The following is a 20104-nucleotide window of genomic DNA, read 5'->3' as shown; positions in this document are numbered from 1 at the left end:
ATTTTGTCTAGTTGTGGTGGTCTAATACAATTAGCTGCAGTGCACGCAATAACATTCCCTACGAACACAGGGAGTCCAGCGGATACAGTGAGGCCTCTACTCGAAGGGAGCAATATCGACCCCTTCCGCCGACTTGTGTATCTGCTAACCGTTCTCTCCTTGTAATCACATCATGCTGATATGATTTTTAATTCAAAGCAAAGACTGCAGGATAAAGAAAAACACCCTTTCTGTTTTGTTTTCATATATACTTTCCGTTTGTGCTGACAGTGAATGTGATTAATTGTTCTCTTACGTTACTTGGCTAGATGAATGAGCCAAATGATAATCTTTTTTGAATAACGCGAGAAAAATACTCTCTTAGAAAACTACCATTCTTACAGAAACGTCATATTTAAGGAAAAGTTTGTGGAACTAGGGTACTCGTGACTAGATGGCAGGAATGGATGAAGTTTATGGATGATGCCTGTTGTCACTGCTTACAATAAATATGGGTCGCATTCTGTCAATATTCATTCATGAGTACCGTAAAGCACACGACAAAACGATTCCAAAAAAACCTAGAACGTTCATTCAAGACCTTGGTGGCTATCGATCATCTAGCTGCTTTACTGTCGCATCCGACGCATTTTTCTCGCGCGCCCGGTTCCAGAAAATATGTTCATGTGTTTAGATGTCTTTAGAACCGCGTTCTGAGTTGCGATTGTTTTTCACGCCCATTTGTTTTGTCCGTAATTCAAACAATGTGGTACGGTAATTATGAGCTTACTCTTAAATGCATTTTTCGCTACCCCAAATTTAATTGAAACCGGAATAACATGCATTTATTTGTAGATGTTTGAAATTCTCTTTAAGTTTTATTTACCATTAGGAAGGGGCTATATAGCGCTAGCCTTAATGGCAAATCCATATGTCCCACACACATGTTTCACGAGCGCGAAGTAACGTTGATAAAAAAAAGCTTAAAATACCCATGCATACCGTCAATACAATCATGTTTTTTGCTATACATACAAAAAACATAACTTTTACCGGATTGCACGCCTTCAGCGGATGAAGTTTATGTCCTCTACTCACGCCCAGAAGGAAAAACAATTAAACACTCACCCAATCCAGAATAAACATTTTGCACTAACATTTTTTCAAGATGCAACTAAGGTTTTTTAAGATTGGTATCTCGAGTTAGGTAGCATCTTAAACAAACCAAGAACTCATTTCTTAAAATATATTTTACGAATGTTTGTTGGAGGCTCGATGTAATTTGGTCAGAGTAGGGAGTTCGCATGGAGAGTTTATCCTGTCCGTCATCAGCAAAGAGGTTTGCGTGGATTCCGATTAGCCCTGACGAGGGAGATGGATTCTGCGACTATTAGCCAAAGAAAAGTGTTAAACTCTTCTTAAGAGGTCACGAACGCTGAGAAATCCTCTCCCAGGTTCTCATTGGATGGGTCATTCTTGGTGTTTGATAACTAGAGCATAATTAATTAACCGCACCCCCTCTAACACGCGCAGAGTAGGGGGGGGGGGACTTCAGAATAAATGTTTGAAATACGTAAATTTCACTCACTAAAAATATAAATGGCATCGCATTTTAATTTTGGACGTCTGCATCACTGTAAAGGTTATAGATCGAATTTAAAGAAAAAAATAATAATAATGCTTTTAAAGTGTCGACCAGCCACTCCTTTATTATTGCTAGCGATTGAAAACACATTGGTTCATTTGCAAGAAAACTTCAAAATACCCAACCATGATTGAAGTTTTATACCTTATTAACGATATTATATCGAAAGTACCCCAGGCACTTGCTAGAATTAGCCGATGGATGGATTCTTTTAGTGAGTCGGTGCTGTGCGGTGGCATAAAAGGCTGGTTCTTACTAGGACGCAAGCGCAAGAGCAAACGGAAGCACAACACAAGTACGAATCGGGCAAACACAAGCGCAAGAGAATCAAGAAGTTGCGCGTGCCTCTTGCGTTTACGTTCTAGTGAGAACCAACCTAAAATAGCGACGTGATTGGCCTTCTTGAATTGTTACAACTGTAATAGTTTTAATCTTCGCCCAGTGGAAACCGTGTGCGAATACTGAGAAAATAAATTGAGCTAGATAATCTATAATTATATAAGGCTCAGGTGGACAATGAACACACGCAGGCTATGAAACTAGCAAAAGTCTACGGATCTCCATTTTTATTTATTTTCATTGGGATATGATGGTGCATACATGACTACATTCGTTGCACTCGTTGCAAGAGCGTTTATCACTTGTTATGCTTTGCAAATAATTCCTTGAGCTTCGATTCACTTGCTCCGACTACCTCGTCAACCTGCAAAATATTTACCCAGTGTTAAAGAGCATTGGTCAACCACAATATTGTTACGGTTTTCATTTAAAATTGAAAGACAAATAAATTGAAAATTAGGCAGGTGAAAAAAGCAGCAGAGAATATACAAAGTTTAAACATCTACCATTCTGCCATTTTTGTAGAATCTGAATGTTGGCATGGCTGTAATTCCCTCACTTTCTGCAGTTTCCTGAAATACAAGTGTTAACCTTTAAATCCAAATAAATTCCATTAACCATCATTACTTTATTCTGACGGTTATCCACATGAAGCACTTCTACCTACAAAGGGGAAGTTAATGGAATTAAGTTCCCATATTTTTTTGTTAAGCTTTTGTCTCTATATTTGAAAAAATGAAAAGTCCCAGAATACTTTCAATAATATAAATATAGTGTACGGTAAGGCATTATTCCCAGAAGCTCATGGCGTAATTTACCAAGAGACTCTGTATTCTAAATACTACAGACTTAAGGCATCACACAGGGAGCTTATATCGTATAATGATCTGGCATTTAACTTACTGAATTCACATCCACGTCAACCTTGGCGCACTTGACTCCCTTGAACTCCTTTGCCATTTCCTAGAGGAGGAGAAATAAACATTGATAACATTCCAAGAAAGATTGGGTCTGTAAAAATTGGTTTTTTGCTAGGCAGGGTAACCTTGGTCACTAAATACTCGGCATCTGACTCATGTGACAAATATTTTTATGAAAAAATACACACACAAACACACACAATGAAAATAAGATATAAATATCAGTAGCAAACTACATCTATTCAACAATAAAAATAGCTTTATTCTATTTCTAAGGCAGGTGATTGGTGATAACATATGGATACTAATAACTTCCAAAATGGTATTATCTTTACTATTGAAAATTCAAGACTTGTTTTCCTCAAGTAATTTACTGTCTAATATATGTGGGCTGCATATTATCTCGCAAATAAAATCTAATGGAAGTGCCTAGCTAATAGTTTGCTTTTCTTCATAAATTCATGCATACATCCCTAGCTATAGCTTTCTCTGTCGAGGTGACATCATCAGAAAACCTACATCAAAATTGCAGGAAGCAACCTTTCCACACACTCACCTCAAATTTCGGCCCAATCATTCTACAGGGACCACACCATGTGGCAGTGAAGTCAATTGCAGCGACTTCATTATCTTTTAAGAATTTGTCAAACTCTCCCTGAAATAAAAGAGGAAATACATGAAATATCCATAATAAAGGGGCACTGTACCATTTTGTTAGACATTCTTGAACTTATAACTTAGATTTAAAGAAAACGTTATTGCAAAAATATAAGAAGCTGACAATGACATTGCGCACGCACAGACTTTCAGGACGAAATATAGGGGGGGGGGGGGGGGAGGGAGGGAGCCTTACTTGTAGGCATTGCAGTCTATCAGACAAGACAGCCTGGTCTTTGCTAATTAGCTGCCATTTTTAAAATATGGATGCAAAGGAATGGAATGAGTGGGCCACTCCTCCACGCCCATATTTTTATAAATGCACTTTTGTTTTATAAGGGCAAGAAAATAAAAAGGAAAAATGTTAAAAAAATCTCTGAATCTCAAGTTTTCAAAATCAGTATATTTTATCATGTAGGATTTATGTCAAAAACATTTACATTTCTACTTTTTTTGAAAATAACTTTAAAAAAATCAGTGCATACTTGGAAAGTTCTTAACCACCAAAAGAGAGGCTCTGAAAAAAGGTCATCTAAAGGGGGCTCTTATTTTTTTAGGAGCCTTACATTTCATCTTCAATATTTTATTGGTATGATCTAGTTTGTAGCACAAATACAGATTGAATGTTAAGCCAAATGACCAATGTTTAATACTTTTTTCTATATAAACCATAATATATCTATACTTCCAGCTTTCAGTACATAACAGTTGGATTTATCTATACTGTTTATTATCAGTCAACAGGAACAAATGGATAAATAAACTCCTAAACAGTGGTGGAGCATGCAAATCCACAAAACATTATACATACAAGGTTTTATACGTTGAATATTATATTTCTTTTTATACAGAAAAATATTCTTTACAAAAACAAATATATACAAATGTATACTCCTTCACAGGCGTCCTTAAGGGTGGACCATGTGACTTTTTTGGGGGAGGGGTGATTTGGAAAAAAAAGTTCCTTCAAGCAACTGATTAAAAAAATATATCCCTGCAAGCCATCCCTGCACCATTTTACCAAGTTATGAAATTATGGCCGAAACCAAAAGTTGTTTAGAATAGATTCTGAAATAATGATGAATTGACTGGATCATCAACTGGAACAAGGAGGGCAACTTCGCAGTATTCATTTTCCAGCTTTAAAGTCTTTTTTAGTTATTGAGGTCGTAAAGGTGGGGGACTGAAAATGTTTGGGTTCTGAAAGGGGAGGCATCGAAATTTTTTTTTAAAAAAACGAGGCCCCAAGACCACTAAAATTTTGAAAACAAAAAATTCAACCCGAAAAAAATGTCGAGATTCCGAGACTTTGCAAAATTATTGTGAGACTTCATTGCGATCATTGTGATGCACACATAACACCTACAGTGATGTCAAAAACTATTGCAACATTTTTCGAGGCAAAATCATGGCGACCATGTCCAAGATTTTTCCGCAAACTGCGGTACTGCCACAGTCGGCTGTGTTGAACGTGGGAACGTTATATTTATAAAACCGCGGCCGAAATCAGCAGCTAAGTACCGTGTAAGAGCTGAATGTACGTAAGGAGTGATTTGATTTGTATATCAAGAAAAGTCAGTTGGACTGCACGTGCGAGGCAGCAAACTTTAACTAACTGAATGATTTGACCTTTAATCACATCCACAGATAACAGCTGGAATGTGCTAGAAAGAAAGACTTCAGAAATAGAAAGACTTCAGAAATAAAAAGACTTCAGAAATAGAAATAGTTAGCAATACCGTTGATGACTTTCAAATATGAGTCCAATTTAAGAAACCATTTAGAATGAACCATTTGTTTAAATGCTGATAAGAGCTTGCTTCACGGTGTGTTTCAATACTGACCAACTTTATTATCTCGAACTCTTGATTTGAAATTGAAATTTCTACTGGCCCTGAGACAAGAGTACAGTTCAGGAGTCAGTCCAGAGTCAATTCCAAATCCATGATTTCCATCAGGGGAGGGGAAGAGGGGTCCCCCCATAATCCACACATTATAAAAACCGAATTCACAATTTATCAATAATTAAGAATTAATAATCTTTTGTTATGGAAAAAACAAGGATTCCTGGCTTATTTGGGTGAGCAACTTTGTAAGGAACTCAGTAATTGCTTTGTCTCACAACAGCAATGGTAGCAATAATGAATCTTGATAATTTGTCCCTTCTACGATTATTCACAATGAATGAAAAAAGCTGTTCACAAATCATGCAAATACCTCTAAAACTGTTTTATAACGGTTTTAATCATGAAAATTTACAGTAATTTATTTTCATCAGCCCAGAGTCTAATATACTGTAAAAACTCTATAAATATAAGCCCATATCTCATTTGAGCTAGATGGAAACAATAAACAAGCCTTCAGGGACTTAAAATAATTTCATGGTATACCGAGCGTTTAAACGTTTTTTGTCATGCAAATTCCCAGTCATAAATTATTAAGTAAGCGGAAATTCTGCAGAGTGCAAAGTCATACGCTTATGAATTAATTCCCTGAAATACAAGCGGTGACAAAATTTCCGTTAAATCGTTTATCACTTTGAGATATGAATTTAAAATTTAAGGAAATATTAAGAACATAAAGTTTGGTCAGGTACCAACGATATCATATGGATAAGGGATTTAAAACAGCTTTGGTATATCTGATGTTACCCTTGCTAACGTGATCATTTCATTGCTCGGAATATAATTCAGGATGATAACACTTTTGCTTGTTAGTTTCGGCATTTTAGTAATTACTATTTACTTAACTTTGCTGTAAATTAAGCTATATATTTAAGAGGGGTATCTGTTCCAAATATCGAGGTACTGTTATCAAACAGCTAGAACGATTGAAAGTGAAACCAACCCTCAGGAATACGATTCGGAAAAAATAGACTAAGATACCCAAAGAGTTGTAGTCTAAAAGGGCATCTGCCTTCGCAAAACATAATTTCAAAATTATAAAATTAGAATTCAAGTTTACGTCCTCTCGATCGTCTCTCTGGGTCGCGAAGGCCTAGATATAAAATATGACTGAGTCAAAATCACTTAGACAACATTATCATGACAGTGTGGCAATAAGAGAAAATAGAGATGCACTGTACTGAAGTGTCACTAGAAAAAACATAACTCTTTTTTAATTTGATGACTGGGCAAGTTGCCTCGTTTGCTTTCGTAAATAGACGCCTTCAAACTCGCGTCCCATCGAACTAGTGCCTCTTGAGGTAATTACAAACTCTAGAAACGATAGATATCATATTACTATTACTTATTCCTACCTTAGTTTTTAGTTGAAGCATATTTAAGTGTAGTTTTGGGCTGGAAAGTTCAGCAAACTCCGTTTGTCTTCTGGGTAGGGTTGATTGAGTGAGGGAAGGTGATCAAAAGTGCTTAACTACGAACACGTGATCGAACGCGGGATACCTGTTGCGTAACATAGTGTCATGAGCTTTTGGTGGTTATTTACAAGTCGTATAATCCAATTTAACAAAATTGAATTTATTTTCTCGCATATAAAAGCTGAAGGTAACCAGGTGTATGTGTAGCGTGTTTAGCTCGGTTTAAAATCAGTTTGATGAATTAAAAGAGTCCTTCTTTTATCTTAAGTTACTACTTGAATGACGTCACGTTTGTCACGTGACCTAACAACCACAGACGTGCAATCAAAAGTAAATAGGCACTTGGCAACCAGAGGCTAGGACATCTGCTAGGGCTGTAATTATGCCGAGAAACAGCCGGAAAATCGGGAAATAGAGCAAAAAAGTCAAAACTGTATTCAAGACAACATGTCTAGCGTGGATAGTGGGAGATCACAGCCGTCAAAGGTGATTCGAAGATCGTTTTTTGAGCCCAAAATGAGGCTTTGTGATCTTGCCTTTATCTCTCGCCTCGTTGCGTGAGATCATTAGCAGAGTCGTAAACTTGGTATTTGATTTTTACAGGTTGCAGATCTTCATATATTTGTTGTTCCTTTGGATCTTTGGTTGGATAAATACAGAACTGCTTTCAATAACGTTGCCTTAGAGTCGGTGTCTGCAGGATTTGTGAGGTAAAGGGAAAACCCAACAACAAATTAAAATAATCCATGCCCCATACTAATCATTCTTTGTGTGAATTCTTGCATCGAATCCAGTGCTCTTTTAGGTTATTCTCTTGATTGGAATATTAAAACATCAATTAATCTTTTAGAGTCTTGCCGGATATAACACTTCGTAATCTTAGAGGATGTATAGAAGATCAATTAGGAGACGATATTGTGCCCGAAGACTTCGTCTTCTTACGAAGTGTTGGACGCTGTATGGCTGTTGTAAGTAACTTATCAGATCAAAAGTATTCTCAAATAATGTTATTCACTTGAAGTACTTAAATTCGATAACAATTATGTGAATTTTTAGTTTTCTGTCTAGCTGGGTGTCTACAATAATTTTTTTTTTGTTTTTAAAACAGTTGTTATTTGTGTAACATTTGGAGTCTGTTAATCTCGTTATCCCTTGGCCTAAATCCCTTGAGCCCTGCCTTTCATTGTACACATCTTGAATTTGTCAAAATAGATCGTGAAATTCAAACATTTCAAACAGTATGTTTGAACAAAATATTGTTTTTATTTTATTCTTATTGTTTCTAGCCGACACAATTACAGTCTGTGTTAGCATATCTCAGATAAGCCCGTAATCTTCGTACTAAACACATGCATGGAATGAAATAGAGTGCCTTGGCCGGAGTTAGGGAAATGATTTTATCTTATTGCAAATGTGTCAGCAATGCCATAGCACAGTGATTGATGTATACTGGAATACAATGTACGAAAATATATCTTAAAAACACTAATTTGTGAACAAAAAATTACATGACTTTGAAATTGTTGTTGTTGTTATTTCTATTTATTATTATTTTTTGCTGTAAGAAGCTATTGCAGGAACAGTCTTTTCATGGCCGGGCACTTATGAACGTTTGAAAGGGAAAGTATATTCAGCGAAAAGTTTATTAAACCAGCTTTATCTGCTTTCAGGTGAAAGAAAACCAAGAGAGTCTTCTGAAAGCTTCAGACTTTCTCCCTCCCATTGTATGTATCTAGTCATCAATAACTGCTATTTTAGGTGTATGTGCAATGAAAAACCAGCATGTTCATACTGTAAACCAAAAAAAATCAGGGCTCCATAAAATATTCAATTAGGTAATAATGTTCTATGTCTAATGTGACCAATTTTTCTGTAGGCTTTCATTCCGGCATTCTTTTTATTGCCTGTCTTATAATGTGATCTATTTTTTATAAGCCTTTCAGTCCAAAAAAAATTTGATGCCTGTCTTATAATCTGACCTTTTTTTTAGGCTTTCAGTCCTGAGATCTTTTTGTTGCCTGGATTACATGAGACTCACATGCGGCCTGCTTCTGATGCTAACAGTGTGGTCATTGCTACACAGGGCCATACAACAGGTAACTTGTCATAGGGCCATAGTTAGTGGGGGGCGGCACAAGGAACCCCCCTTTGCCACAAAAATATCTATAAAACACCCTTTCCCTCTTAGGGAATCCTGGAAATGAAAACATACAGGGGGTAGATGAGCAAACATATCATGGCAAATAGGTCTAACAAATAGCTCTAAAATGAAACTAAGTATTTTATAAAACTTATTGTATTTTAGACCTGTATATGTTCAAAAAAAGTTGTTATGCCTAGTAGGTCTTTGTGGTTTGCTAAGGGCTTGCAGACATTATTAAACTCTAAATACAGTATATTTTGCACAAGCATACTGATCATGCTTTCCTTATTATGCTCTATGTGCAATTGTTTGTAGTAAATTGTAACCATTAAAGTGATTTAGTTAAGTTGCCTTGCCTGAAAAGTTTTATTTATTCTAATACAAGTTTTTATTTATTTCAATTAAATCCTTGTTGTTTTACCTCATAAAGTGTGGTATATTGACATTGATGGGGGTAATAGGAATCTGTTTCCCTCTGCTTTTAGCTGGGATGTCCTCAACACAGCCCTTACATTTTCCACCAATCAGTCAACCGTATGGTAACCCTCTATCTCAACCTAACTACGGCATGGCTCCAAACAATTATGACAACATAAACCCTCAGAACATTCAACAGCAAGGTACATTTGAGCGCCAAGACACTGAGGAATCATCAGGGAAGCTTAATAGAGACACAGCTGACAGAAAGAATGTGCATTTTAGTGAAGCCCAACAAGATGGAGGCTACAATAGTTACAATGGCAGTGAAGAGCACCGGAGTAGTGGTGAGAACCAGGATTTGGGGCTGTCTCCACGTGACATTGAGTATGTTAAAAGCAAAAACCAGAAGAACAAAGCTAAGAAAACTGGGTCTGACTCTTCTGGGAGTAGCAGTAATATTCAGACGAGAATGGTAAAGATAGTACAGCCTGAGGTGATACAGGCTTTAGCTATCCCTGGGGCGGACTATACGTCACCACCGACACCAATTCCATCAGGGAGAGTAATAGCTTCCCCTGTACCAGGTCTTCGCAGGGAGGAAAACAATGCTACAAAGAACAGGTTTAAACATGAGGGAGACGAGAATGAAAAAGAAAGACACGGAAAAAAGAAGGGTAAAAAGAAACGTCAGAGCAGGTCACGATCACCTTCTGTAGAGAGACCCCCTAAGGAGTTAGAGCAAGCTCAAACTGATCTGGGTGTAATGCGAGAAGATGACTATGTTATTCCCAGCATAGAAGATGTTGAAGAGAGATCAAAGTTTGCACAATTCCCATCACCTGCTAAGAGCACTAGATCAGATTACGCTCACAGAGCTAGCTTGAGCCTTGGCACGGGTCCTGGTCATGATCAAGGTCTATGTAATTGGGCGGCAAATCACCCGAATGAGCTGTAAGTACATGCACCAGGAACAGTGCTAATTTATTCCTTTACGAAATGACAATAAGGAATTGTTTTGTACATGAAACTTATAGCCGGATTCATGGTTGCATGTTTGCTGAGAATTGAAATCCATTCCCTCATTTCTACGTGCTATTTCCAAAATAATGTACTACTATAGGTACTACTTATAGAGTACATGCACTAATAGTCGAGTTTTGTGTTCCACTGTACGGCCGCTGTACATAGTGACTGAGGACTCCTAAATACAGTGGAAGGCTTGGTTACAGGTGAACCGTTATCAAATACCAGAGGGACCATGAAGAATTCACAAGTTTTTTCATTGTTTTATTCTTATGATTTAAGAGATTTGCACGGCAGACAAATTTGTCTAACTTTGCCCATGTCGATAATGCCCATGCAAACATTAATAGTGACACTCGTTGTACACCTTATTGAGGTGCTGAGAAGTCGTTTGTCAACATTGCATTGTCTTGGCGATGTCGGATATGTGTTCGTGGGGCTGTGTATAAAGTAAACCTTGCATTGCTTTTTATGGGATAAATTGCCATCATAAACTCAAAGTATCCTTTTTTTTCAGAAACGACTCTTTTGATGACAACCCAAACAACAAACGGAACTCCTGTCCTCTAGCTAACCAAGGATTGGGAGGCATGGATAACTATTCTGATAAAGACAAAAATGGACGAGACGATGAAGGCATAGATAATAGTCAAGAGAGAGATGACGGTCAGGGAAACAAACCAGACGTAACTGCAGATAAAAGGGACAAGACCTTGGACCAAGATGCGAAAAACGCTTCGAAAAATGCCGACGCAAAGAATGCCAAAAAGACCAAAAAGGCTGCAACCAAGAAACCTGCCAAAAAAGCGGATGATTTTGAACAGTCACTAAAGATCCCGAAAGTCCCGGTCCCTCCGCCCTTACAGATGCCAGACATAGGTGATGCCCCACTGGTGAAAGACACCTCGTCTGCCAAGGACCGTAAGCAGAAAGTGATCGAGGAGCTGAGGGGAGAGCTACGTAGAGCGAAGAATGAACGAGTGGATCTGGAGAAACAACGCGAGCAAAAAGTTCGTCGAGCTAAGACCTTGCAAACGCAGACTATGCAGAAACGCAACCAATGTAAGCACTCTATTTCTTTTATTTTTTCTAATGTTTTTATTGTGTACTTCCTTCTCTATATTGTCTTTTGTTATCTTATAATGATGCAGTAAATGATTTACAGTTGTATTGAGGGTGTTGTATTGATGGTCTCTCTCTTGATCTGACGTGCACTGAAGCATTTCTTCGATATTATTCCAATCTCTAGTAAGTTTTGCGTCTATTCTGGTTAAAAACCGGGGACTGTCTAAAAGTGTCAACAGTATCGCACGTCGCATGGTAAAAAATGTCAAAATGTTCAAGTGGTGTGTAGTTCCAGAAAATCTCCATACCCCCCCCCCCCCCCCATTGAAGGGATTGGAAATTCCGGGGGGGGGGGGGGGGAAGGAAATGCCCAAACGCCCAGGGGGGAGGGGGGGCAGGAAATGCCCTTTCCCTTAACAGTTACTGTATTTATTTTTATCCAGGGGGTTGGAAATTCCAGAGGGGTGGGGGGTCATACCTCTGACCCCCTCAGTAGGGGGGTATGGATATTTTCTGGAACTACGCATTTGCCCATGATCTTCCTCTAGTACCAAGTGGTCCGTTTCTTTATTTTCTATATTTTCCTGTATATGAGTACTAGTTTAAGTCTCTAGGGTAACTAAAACGTATTCTTTCTTTTTTTTATTTTTAGCCAAGAATATCTGGAAGAAGAAGTTTTTTGACGAAAAGCGAAAAACAGCTCCTTTAGAAGAACAAGTGAACCGTCTGAGATACGAGACTGAGGTCCAACATCAAGCGATGCTTTCCTTCCTAGAAACCAAAAAGGGTACGTTTAGATAACCAGACAGATAAAAAGCTGTGAAAAAAGGATCTCTAACATACGAATATCATGTTTTCAAGTGATGGATTGAACTTAAATTCAACGCTTTCCTTCCAGATCGCGAAGGTGGTGCAAAAGGAGGAAGCGAGCTTGACAAAACTCCTTCTCAAAAGGTAAATAGCCATCAAATGAGCCGTATTTTGTCGGTGGTGGTGACTATTGTTGTTATTCAGTTGTTGTATCGAAACTGCTGACTTCGACAGACACTTGAGACAGAAACAGTCATTGCAATGCATATATGCGTGGAAGACCTAGCGCATTCTCTGTTATCCCAATATTGCCAATAAAATGGAGTTTCTAAACGATGGTGAAGATTTTGTTGATGAAGGCGACGATAAAGATATAGATAATGATGCTGATTTCTTCACGATTACGATAAATTCGATGCGCTGTTGTTAGTGGTATTGAGACCGGTTTTCATTAGCGAGAGGACGGGGTCGGATAAGGAAGCGATGGAACCCTCGCGCTAATTTACACGAAGGCTTTTAACAATGTCGTTGTTTTCTTCCTTCTTTACAACTAGGTATTTATAACAAATCGTTATACTGTTGTGTTTATGGTGGTAGTGATGGTTATGCCAAGAAGGAGGTGAAAGAGTCAGAGCAAAGAATAGTGTTCACGTTTTTATTGTCCTTTTATTATAGTCCAACCAGCTCATACTGCTCGCACGGCTTCAAAACGAAGTTGAGGATTTGCGGCGAAAGGTGGAAGAAACGAAAATGATGCTGGCATCGGAAATGAAGGTAATTGCTCTTTCATTGTTTACTGTTTTCGTGTTTTCTTTTTTTTTATGATATTTAATAGGGGCTTTGTTGTGCTTTTTTCTTGCTTTCTTTCTTGTTTTTTCTTTCTTTCATTTCTTATTTGTTCTTTCTTTCTCTCTTTCCTCTATCACTTTCTATGCAATTTTCACATCACTGTTAAAAGTATGAGTAACTGATTTGTGAAGCATCTTCTGAAGGCATTTTTTTCTATATATCAACTTTTAGTTGGTCTTAAACCCGGCGGAAATAGTTGAATTGGTGACTTTCATTAAGAAGTTACGTGACTTTTTGGGTGGTAAACTCGCGCGCGCTCAGGCTTTTTACGGCAAAATAACAAAACAAAAGGCAATTTATTTAGCGCTTACGAATCAGCCAGTCAGGAATGGCTTATTTTCATTGAAAGGTGTCCTCTCTATTCGCCCCTCTCCGTCGTGACGGGCGCAGCCATTTCAGGGGTTTGTTTTGGCTTGAATTTGCCACGCTAAAAGTCACGTTATTTATCACTGACTGAGCTTCCATTTGTTTTAGTTACGGGACGCTGCTCAAAATGAGCTGAAGCAACTCCGCGAGGATCTGTTGGACAAGAAGATCAACTTGACCCTCACAAAGAGTCAAAAGAGCCTGGCCACGCTAGGCAACCCGGAGAACATTACCGCGTGACCAAAACTAACCAATCACTCACAAGCAAGTTTTAAACTAACCAATCACTGTCGAGGAGATTTACTCTAACCAATCAGTGGCATGGATATGTAGCAAAGATCAGTGCATCATGGGAGCGTAGTTTTAGGAACCGATCAGCCAGTAGTTCGGCCAATGAAAAAAGTACTTTTGTAGATAGATTTCATTAAAAAAGCTTATGTATTTATGATAATAGTAACTTATCTTTTGTATAATAACGAAAATCTGTGGTAGTTACTACTGTATATAAATATCCAAAAATATGGACCTAGTAACTGTAACCTTAGCATTGAAGCTTCATGTATAATGTATTCGGGAAATCACATATCGAACGAGAATAAATACGAGTCTCATATTATTATGAAGGCATGCAGTGACTTTGTTGATAACCTCATTCCGATCCCTAAAGCCCCGATCAAACAGAGATGAGAATTGATGAGAGTTCCACTCTTTCTAGCTCTCACAGGGTTCCGATCAATCGGTCTTTGCAAGTTGGAAATCTCATCGACTCTCCTCTCCGTTTGATAGAGTCTATTATTAGTCTATTATTACCTAGATTTGTACGACGCTCTCATTTGGTAATTCACAGGACGTCAGCAATGCTATGTGCGCTCTCATTTGGTAATTTACAGGACGTCAGTAATGCTATGTGCGCTCTCATTTGGTAATTTACAGGACGTCAGCAATGCTATGTGCGCTCTCATTTGGTAATTTACAGGACGTCAGCAATGCTATGTGCACTCTCATTTGGTAATTTACAGGACGTCAGCAATGCTATGTGCGCTCTCATTTGGTAATTTACAGGACGTCAGTAATGCTATGTGCGCTCTCATTTGGTAATTTACAGGACGTCAGTAATGCTATGTGCGCTATCACTTGGTAATTTACAGGACGTCAGTAATACTATGCGCGCTCTCATTTGGTAATTTACAGGACGTCAGTAATACTATGCGCGCTCTCATTTGGTAATTTACAGGACGTCAGTAATGCTATGTGCGCTCTCATTTGGTAATTTACAGGACGTCAGTAATGCTATGTGCGCTCTCATTTGGTAATTTACAGGACGTCAGTAATACTATGCGCGCTCTCATTTGGTAATTTACAGGACGTCAGTAATGCTATGTGCACCCTCATTTGGTAATTTACAGGACGTCAGTAATACTATGCGCACTCTCATTTGGTAATTTACAGGACGTCAGCAATGCTATGTGCGCTCTCATTTGGTAATTTACAGGACGTCAGTAATGCTATGTGCACCCTCATTTGGTAATTTACAGGACGTCAGCAATGCTATGTGCGCTCTCATTTGGTAATTTACAGGACGTCAGTAATGCTATGTGCACCCTCATTTGGTAATTTACAGGACGTCGGCAATGCTATGTGCGCTCTCATTTGGTAATTTACAGGACGTCAGCAATGCTATGTGCACTCTCATTTGGTAATTTACAGGACGTCAGCAATGCTATGTGCGCTCTCATTTGGTAATTTACAGGACGTCAGTAATGCTATGTGCACCCTCATTTGGTAATTTACAGGACGTCAGCAATGCTATGTGCGCTCTCATTTGGTAATTTACAGGACGTCAGCAATGCTATGTGCGCTCTCATTTGGTAATTTACAGGACGTCAGCAATGCTATGTGCGCTCTCATTTGGTAATTTACAGGACGTCAGTAATGGTATGTGCGCTCTCATTTGGTAATTTACAGGACGTCAGTAATGCTATGTGCACCCTCATTTGGTAATTTACAGGACGTCAGCAATGCTATGTGCGCTCTCATTTGGTAATTTACAGGACGTCAGCAATGCTATGTGCGCTCTCATTTGGTAATTTACAGGACGTCAGCAATGCTATGTGCGCTCTCATTTGGTAATTTACAGGACGTCAGCAATGCTATGTGCGCTCTCATTTGGTAATTTACAGGACGTCAGTAATGCTATGTGCGCTCTCATTTGGTAATTCACAGGACGTCAGCAATGCTATGTGCGCTCTCATTTGGTAATTTACAGGACGTCGGCAATGCTATGTGCGCTCTCATTTGGTAATTTACAGGACGTCAGCAATGCTATGTGCGCTGTAATTTGGTAATTTACAGGACGTCAGTAATGCTATGTGCGCTCTCATTTGGTAATTTACAGGACGTCAGTAATGCTATGTGCGCTCTCATTTGGTAATTTACAGGACGTCAGCAATGCTATGTGCGCTCTCATTTGGTAATTTACAGGACGTCAGTAATGCTATGTGCGCTCTCATTTGGTAATTTACAGGACGTCAGCAATGCTATGTGCGCTCTCATTTGGTAATTTACAGGACGTCAGCAATGCTTTGTGCACTCTCATTTGGTAATTTACAGGACGTCAGCAATGCTATGTGCGCTCTCATTTGGTAATTTACAGGACGTCAGCAATGCTATGTGCACTCTCATTTGGTAATTTACAGGACGTCAGCAATGCTATGTGCGCTCTCATTTGGTAATTTACAGGACGTCAGCAATGCTATGTGCACTCTCATTTGGTAATTTACAGGACGTCAGCAATGCTATGTGCACTCTCATGTGGTAATTTACAGGACGTCAGCAATGCTATGTGCGCTCTCATTTGGTAATTTACAGGACGTCAGCAATGCTATGTGCGCTCTCATTTGGTAATTTACAGGACGTCAGCAATGCTATGTGCGCTCTCATTTGGTAATTTACAGGACGTCAGCAATGCTATGTGCTCCCTCATTTGGTAATTTACAGGACGTCAGTAATGCTATGTGCGCTCTCATTTGGTAATTTACAGGACGTCAGCAATGCTATGTGCTCCCTCATTTGGTAATTTACAGGACGTCAGTAATGCTATGTGCACTCTCATTTGGTAATTTACAGGATGTCAGCAATGCTATGTGCGCTCTCATTTGGTAATTTACAGGACGTCAGCAATGCTATGTGCTCCCTCATTTGGTAATTTACAGGACGTCAGCAATGCTATGTGCGCTCTCATTTGGTAATTTACAGGACGTCAGCAATGCTATGTGCGCTCTCATTTGGTAATTTACAGGACGTCAGCAATGCTATGTGCTCCCTCATTTGGTAATTTACAGGACGTCAGTAATGCTATGTGCGCTCTCATTTGGTAATTTACAGGACGTCAGCAATGCTATGTGCTCCCTCATTTGGTAATTTACAGGACGTCAGTAATGCTATGTGCGCTCTCATTTGGTAATTTACAGGACGTCAGCAATGCTATGTGCTCCCTCATTTGGTAATTTACAGGACGTCAGTAATGCTATGTGCACTCTCATTTGGTAATTTACAGGACGTCAGTAATGCTATGTGCACTCTCATTTGGTAATTTACAGGACGTCAGCAATGCTATGTGCGCTCTCATTTGGTAATTTACAGGACGTCAGCAATGCTATGTGCGCTATCACTTGGTAATTTACAGGACGTCAGCAATGCTATGTGCACTCTCATTTGGTAATTTACAGGACGTCAGTAATGCTATGTGCACTCTCATTTGGTAATTTACAGGACGTCAGTAATGCTATGTGCGCTCTCATTTGGTAATTTACAGGACGTCAGTAATGCTATGCGCGCTCTCATTTGGTAATTTACAGGACGTCAGTAATGCTATGTGCACTCTCATTTGGTAATTTACAGGACGTCAGCAATGCTATGTGCGCTCTCATTTGGTAATTTACAGGACGTCAGCAATGCTATGTGCACTCTCATTTGGTAATTTACAGGACGTCAGCAATGCTATGTGCACTCTTATTTGGTAATTTACAGGACGTCAGCAATGCTATGTGTGCTCTCATTTGGTAATTTACAGGACGTCAGCAATGCTATGTGCGCTCTCATTTGGTAATTTACAGGACGTCAGCAATGCTATGTGCGCTCTCATTTGGTAATTTACAGGACGTCAGCAATGCTATGTGCGCTCTCATTTGGTAATTTACAGGACGTCAGCAATGCTATGTGCACTCTCATTTGGTAATTTACAGGACGTCAGCAATGCTATGTGCGCTCTCATTTGGTAATTTACAGGACGTCAGTAATGCTATGCGCGCTCTCATTTGATAATTTACAGGACGTCAGTAATGCTATGTGCACTCTCATTTGGTAATTTACAGGACGTCAGCAATGCTATGTGCGCTCTCATTTGGTAATTTACAGGACGTCAGCAATGCTATGTGCGCTATCACTTGGTAATTTACAGGACGTCAGCAATGCTATGTGCGCTCTCATTTGGTAATTTACAGGACGTCAGCAATGCTATGTGCACTCTCATTTGGTAATTTACAGGACGTCAGTAATGCTATGTGCACTCTCATTTGGTAATTTACAGGACGTCAGCAATGCTATGTGCGCTCTCATTTGGTAATTTACAGGACGTCAGTAATGCTATGTGCGCCCTCATTTGGTAATTTACAGGACGTCAGTAATGCTATGTGCACTCTCATTTGGTAATTTACAGGACGTCAGCAATGCTATGTGCGCTCTCATTTGGTAATTTACAGGACGTCAGTAATGCTATGTGCGCCCTCATTTGGTAATTTACAGGACGTTAGCAATGCTATGTGCGCTATCACTTGGTAATTTACAGGACGTCAGCAATGCTATGTGCGCTCTCATTTGGTAATTTACAGGACGTCAGCAATGCTATGTGCTCCCTCATTTGGTAATTTACAGGACGTCAGTAATGCTATGTGTGCTCTCATTTGGTAATTTACAGGACGTCAGTAATGCTATGTGTGCTCTCATTTGGTAATTTACAGGACGTCAGTAATGCTACGTGTGCTCTCATTTGGTAATTTACAGGACGTCAGCAATGCTATGTGCACTCTCATTTGGTAATTTACAGGACGTCAGCAATGCTATGTGCACTCTCATTTGGTAATTTACAGGACGTCAGCAATGCTATGTGCACTCTCATTTGGTAATTTACAGGACGTCAGCAATGCTATGTGCGCTCTCATTTGGTAATTTACAGGACGTCAGTAATGCTATGTGTGCTCTCATTTGGTAATTTACAGGACGTCAGCAATGCAATGTGCACTCTCATTTGGTAATTTACAGGACGTCAGCAATGCTATGTGCGCTCTCATTTGGTAATTTACAGGACGTCAGTAATGCTATGTGTGATCTCATTTGGTAATTTACAGGACGTCAGCAATGCTATGTGCTCCCTCATTTGGTAATTTACAGGACGTCAGTAATGCTACGTGTGCTCTCATTTGGTAATTTACAGGACGTCAGCAATGCTATGTGCACTCTCATTTGGTAATTTACAGGACGTCAGCAATGCTATGTGCTCCCTCATTTGGTAATTTACAGGACGTCAGTAATGCTACGTGTGTTCTTATTTGGTAATTTACAGGACGTCAGCAATGCTATGTGCACTCTCATTTGGTAATTTACAGGACGTCAGCAATGCTATGTGCACTCTCATTTGTTAATTTACAGGACGTCAGCAATGCTATGTGCTCCCTCATTTGGTAATTTACAGGACGTCAGTAATGCTACGTGTGTTCTCATTTGGTAATTTACAGGACGTCAGCAATGCTATGTGCACTCTCATTTGGTAATTTACAGGACGTCAGCAATGCTATGTGCACTCTCATTTGGTAATTTACAGGACGTCAGCAATGCTATGTGCTCCCTCATTTGGTAATTTACAGGACGTCAGTAATGCTACGTGTGTTCTCATTTGGTAATTTACAGGACGTCAGCAATGCTATGTGCGCTCTCATTTGGTAATTTACAGGACGTCAGTAATGCTATGTGCACCCTCATTTGGTAATTTACAGGACGTCAGCAATGCTATGTGCGCTCTCATTTGGTAATTTACAGGACGTCAGCAATGCTATGTGCGCTCTCATTTGGTAATTTACAGGACGTCAGTAATGCTATGTGCGCTCTCATTTGGTAATTTACAGGACGTCAGCAATGCTATGTGCGCTCTCATTTGGTAATTTACAGGACGTCAGCAATGCTATGTGCACTCTCATTTGGTAATTTACAGGACGTCAGCAATGCTATGTGCGCTCTCATTTGGTAATTTACAGGACGTCAGTAATGCTATGTGCGCTCTCATTTGGTAATTTACAGGACGTCAGTAATGCTATGTGCGCTATCACTTGGTAATTTACAGGACGTCAGTAATACTATGCGCGCTCTCATTTGGTAATTTACAGGACGTCAGTAATACTATGCGCGCTCTCATTTGGTAATTTACAGGACGTCAGTAATGCTATGTGCGCTCTCATTTGGTAATTTACAGGACGTCAGTAATGCTATGTGCGCTCTCATTTGGTAATTTACAGGAC

The 20104-nt window shown here is 39.3% G+C and overlaps 2 protein-coding genes across 2 annotated transcripts; one reads left to right on the top strand and one right to left on the bottom strand.

The window, feature by feature from the left end:
- Positions 1-2175: 2175 nt before the first annotated feature.
- On the bottom strand, positions 2176-6955 carry LOC5518225 (thioredoxin). Its single transcript, XM_001638152.3, has 5 exons — positions 6800-6955; positions 3440-3538; positions 2867-2926; positions 2470-2535; positions 2176-2327 (listed from the first exon to the last, which is right to left on the bottom strand). Exons 1-5 carry the CDS (start codon positions 6818-6820, stop codon positions 2262-2264), a joined length of 312 nt encoding a protein of 103 aa, XP_001638202.2. The 5' UTR covers positions 6821-6955; the 3' UTR covers positions 2176-2261.
- Positions 6956-7177: 222 nt separating this feature from the next.
- On the top strand, positions 7178-14158 carry LOC5518246 (spermatogenesis-associated protein 1). The gene is made up of 11 exons (XM_001638205.3): positions 7178-7345; positions 7463-7569; positions 7710-7827; positions 8530-8583; positions 8850-8955; positions 9488-10373; positions 10963-11507; positions 12163-12297; positions 12409-12464; positions 12996-13094; positions 13644-14158. Exons 1-11 carry the CDS (start codon positions 7307-7309, stop codon positions 13773-13775), a joined length of 2277 nt encoding a protein of 758 aa, XP_001638255.2. The 5' UTR covers positions 7178-7306; the 3' UTR covers positions 13776-14158.
- Positions 14159-20104: the final 5946 nt, after the last annotated feature.

This window comes from Nematostella vectensis, chromosome 1, assembly GCF_932526225.1.
Source record: "Nematostella vectensis chromosome 1, jaNemVect1.1, whole genome shotgun sequence".
Lineage (NCBI taxonomy): Eukaryota > Metazoa > Cnidaria > Anthozoa > Actiniaria > Edwardsiidae > Nematostella > Nematostella vectensis.
Note: the sequence above shows the minus strand (reverse complement) of the source record. Positions and strands in the feature narration are given on the sequence as shown.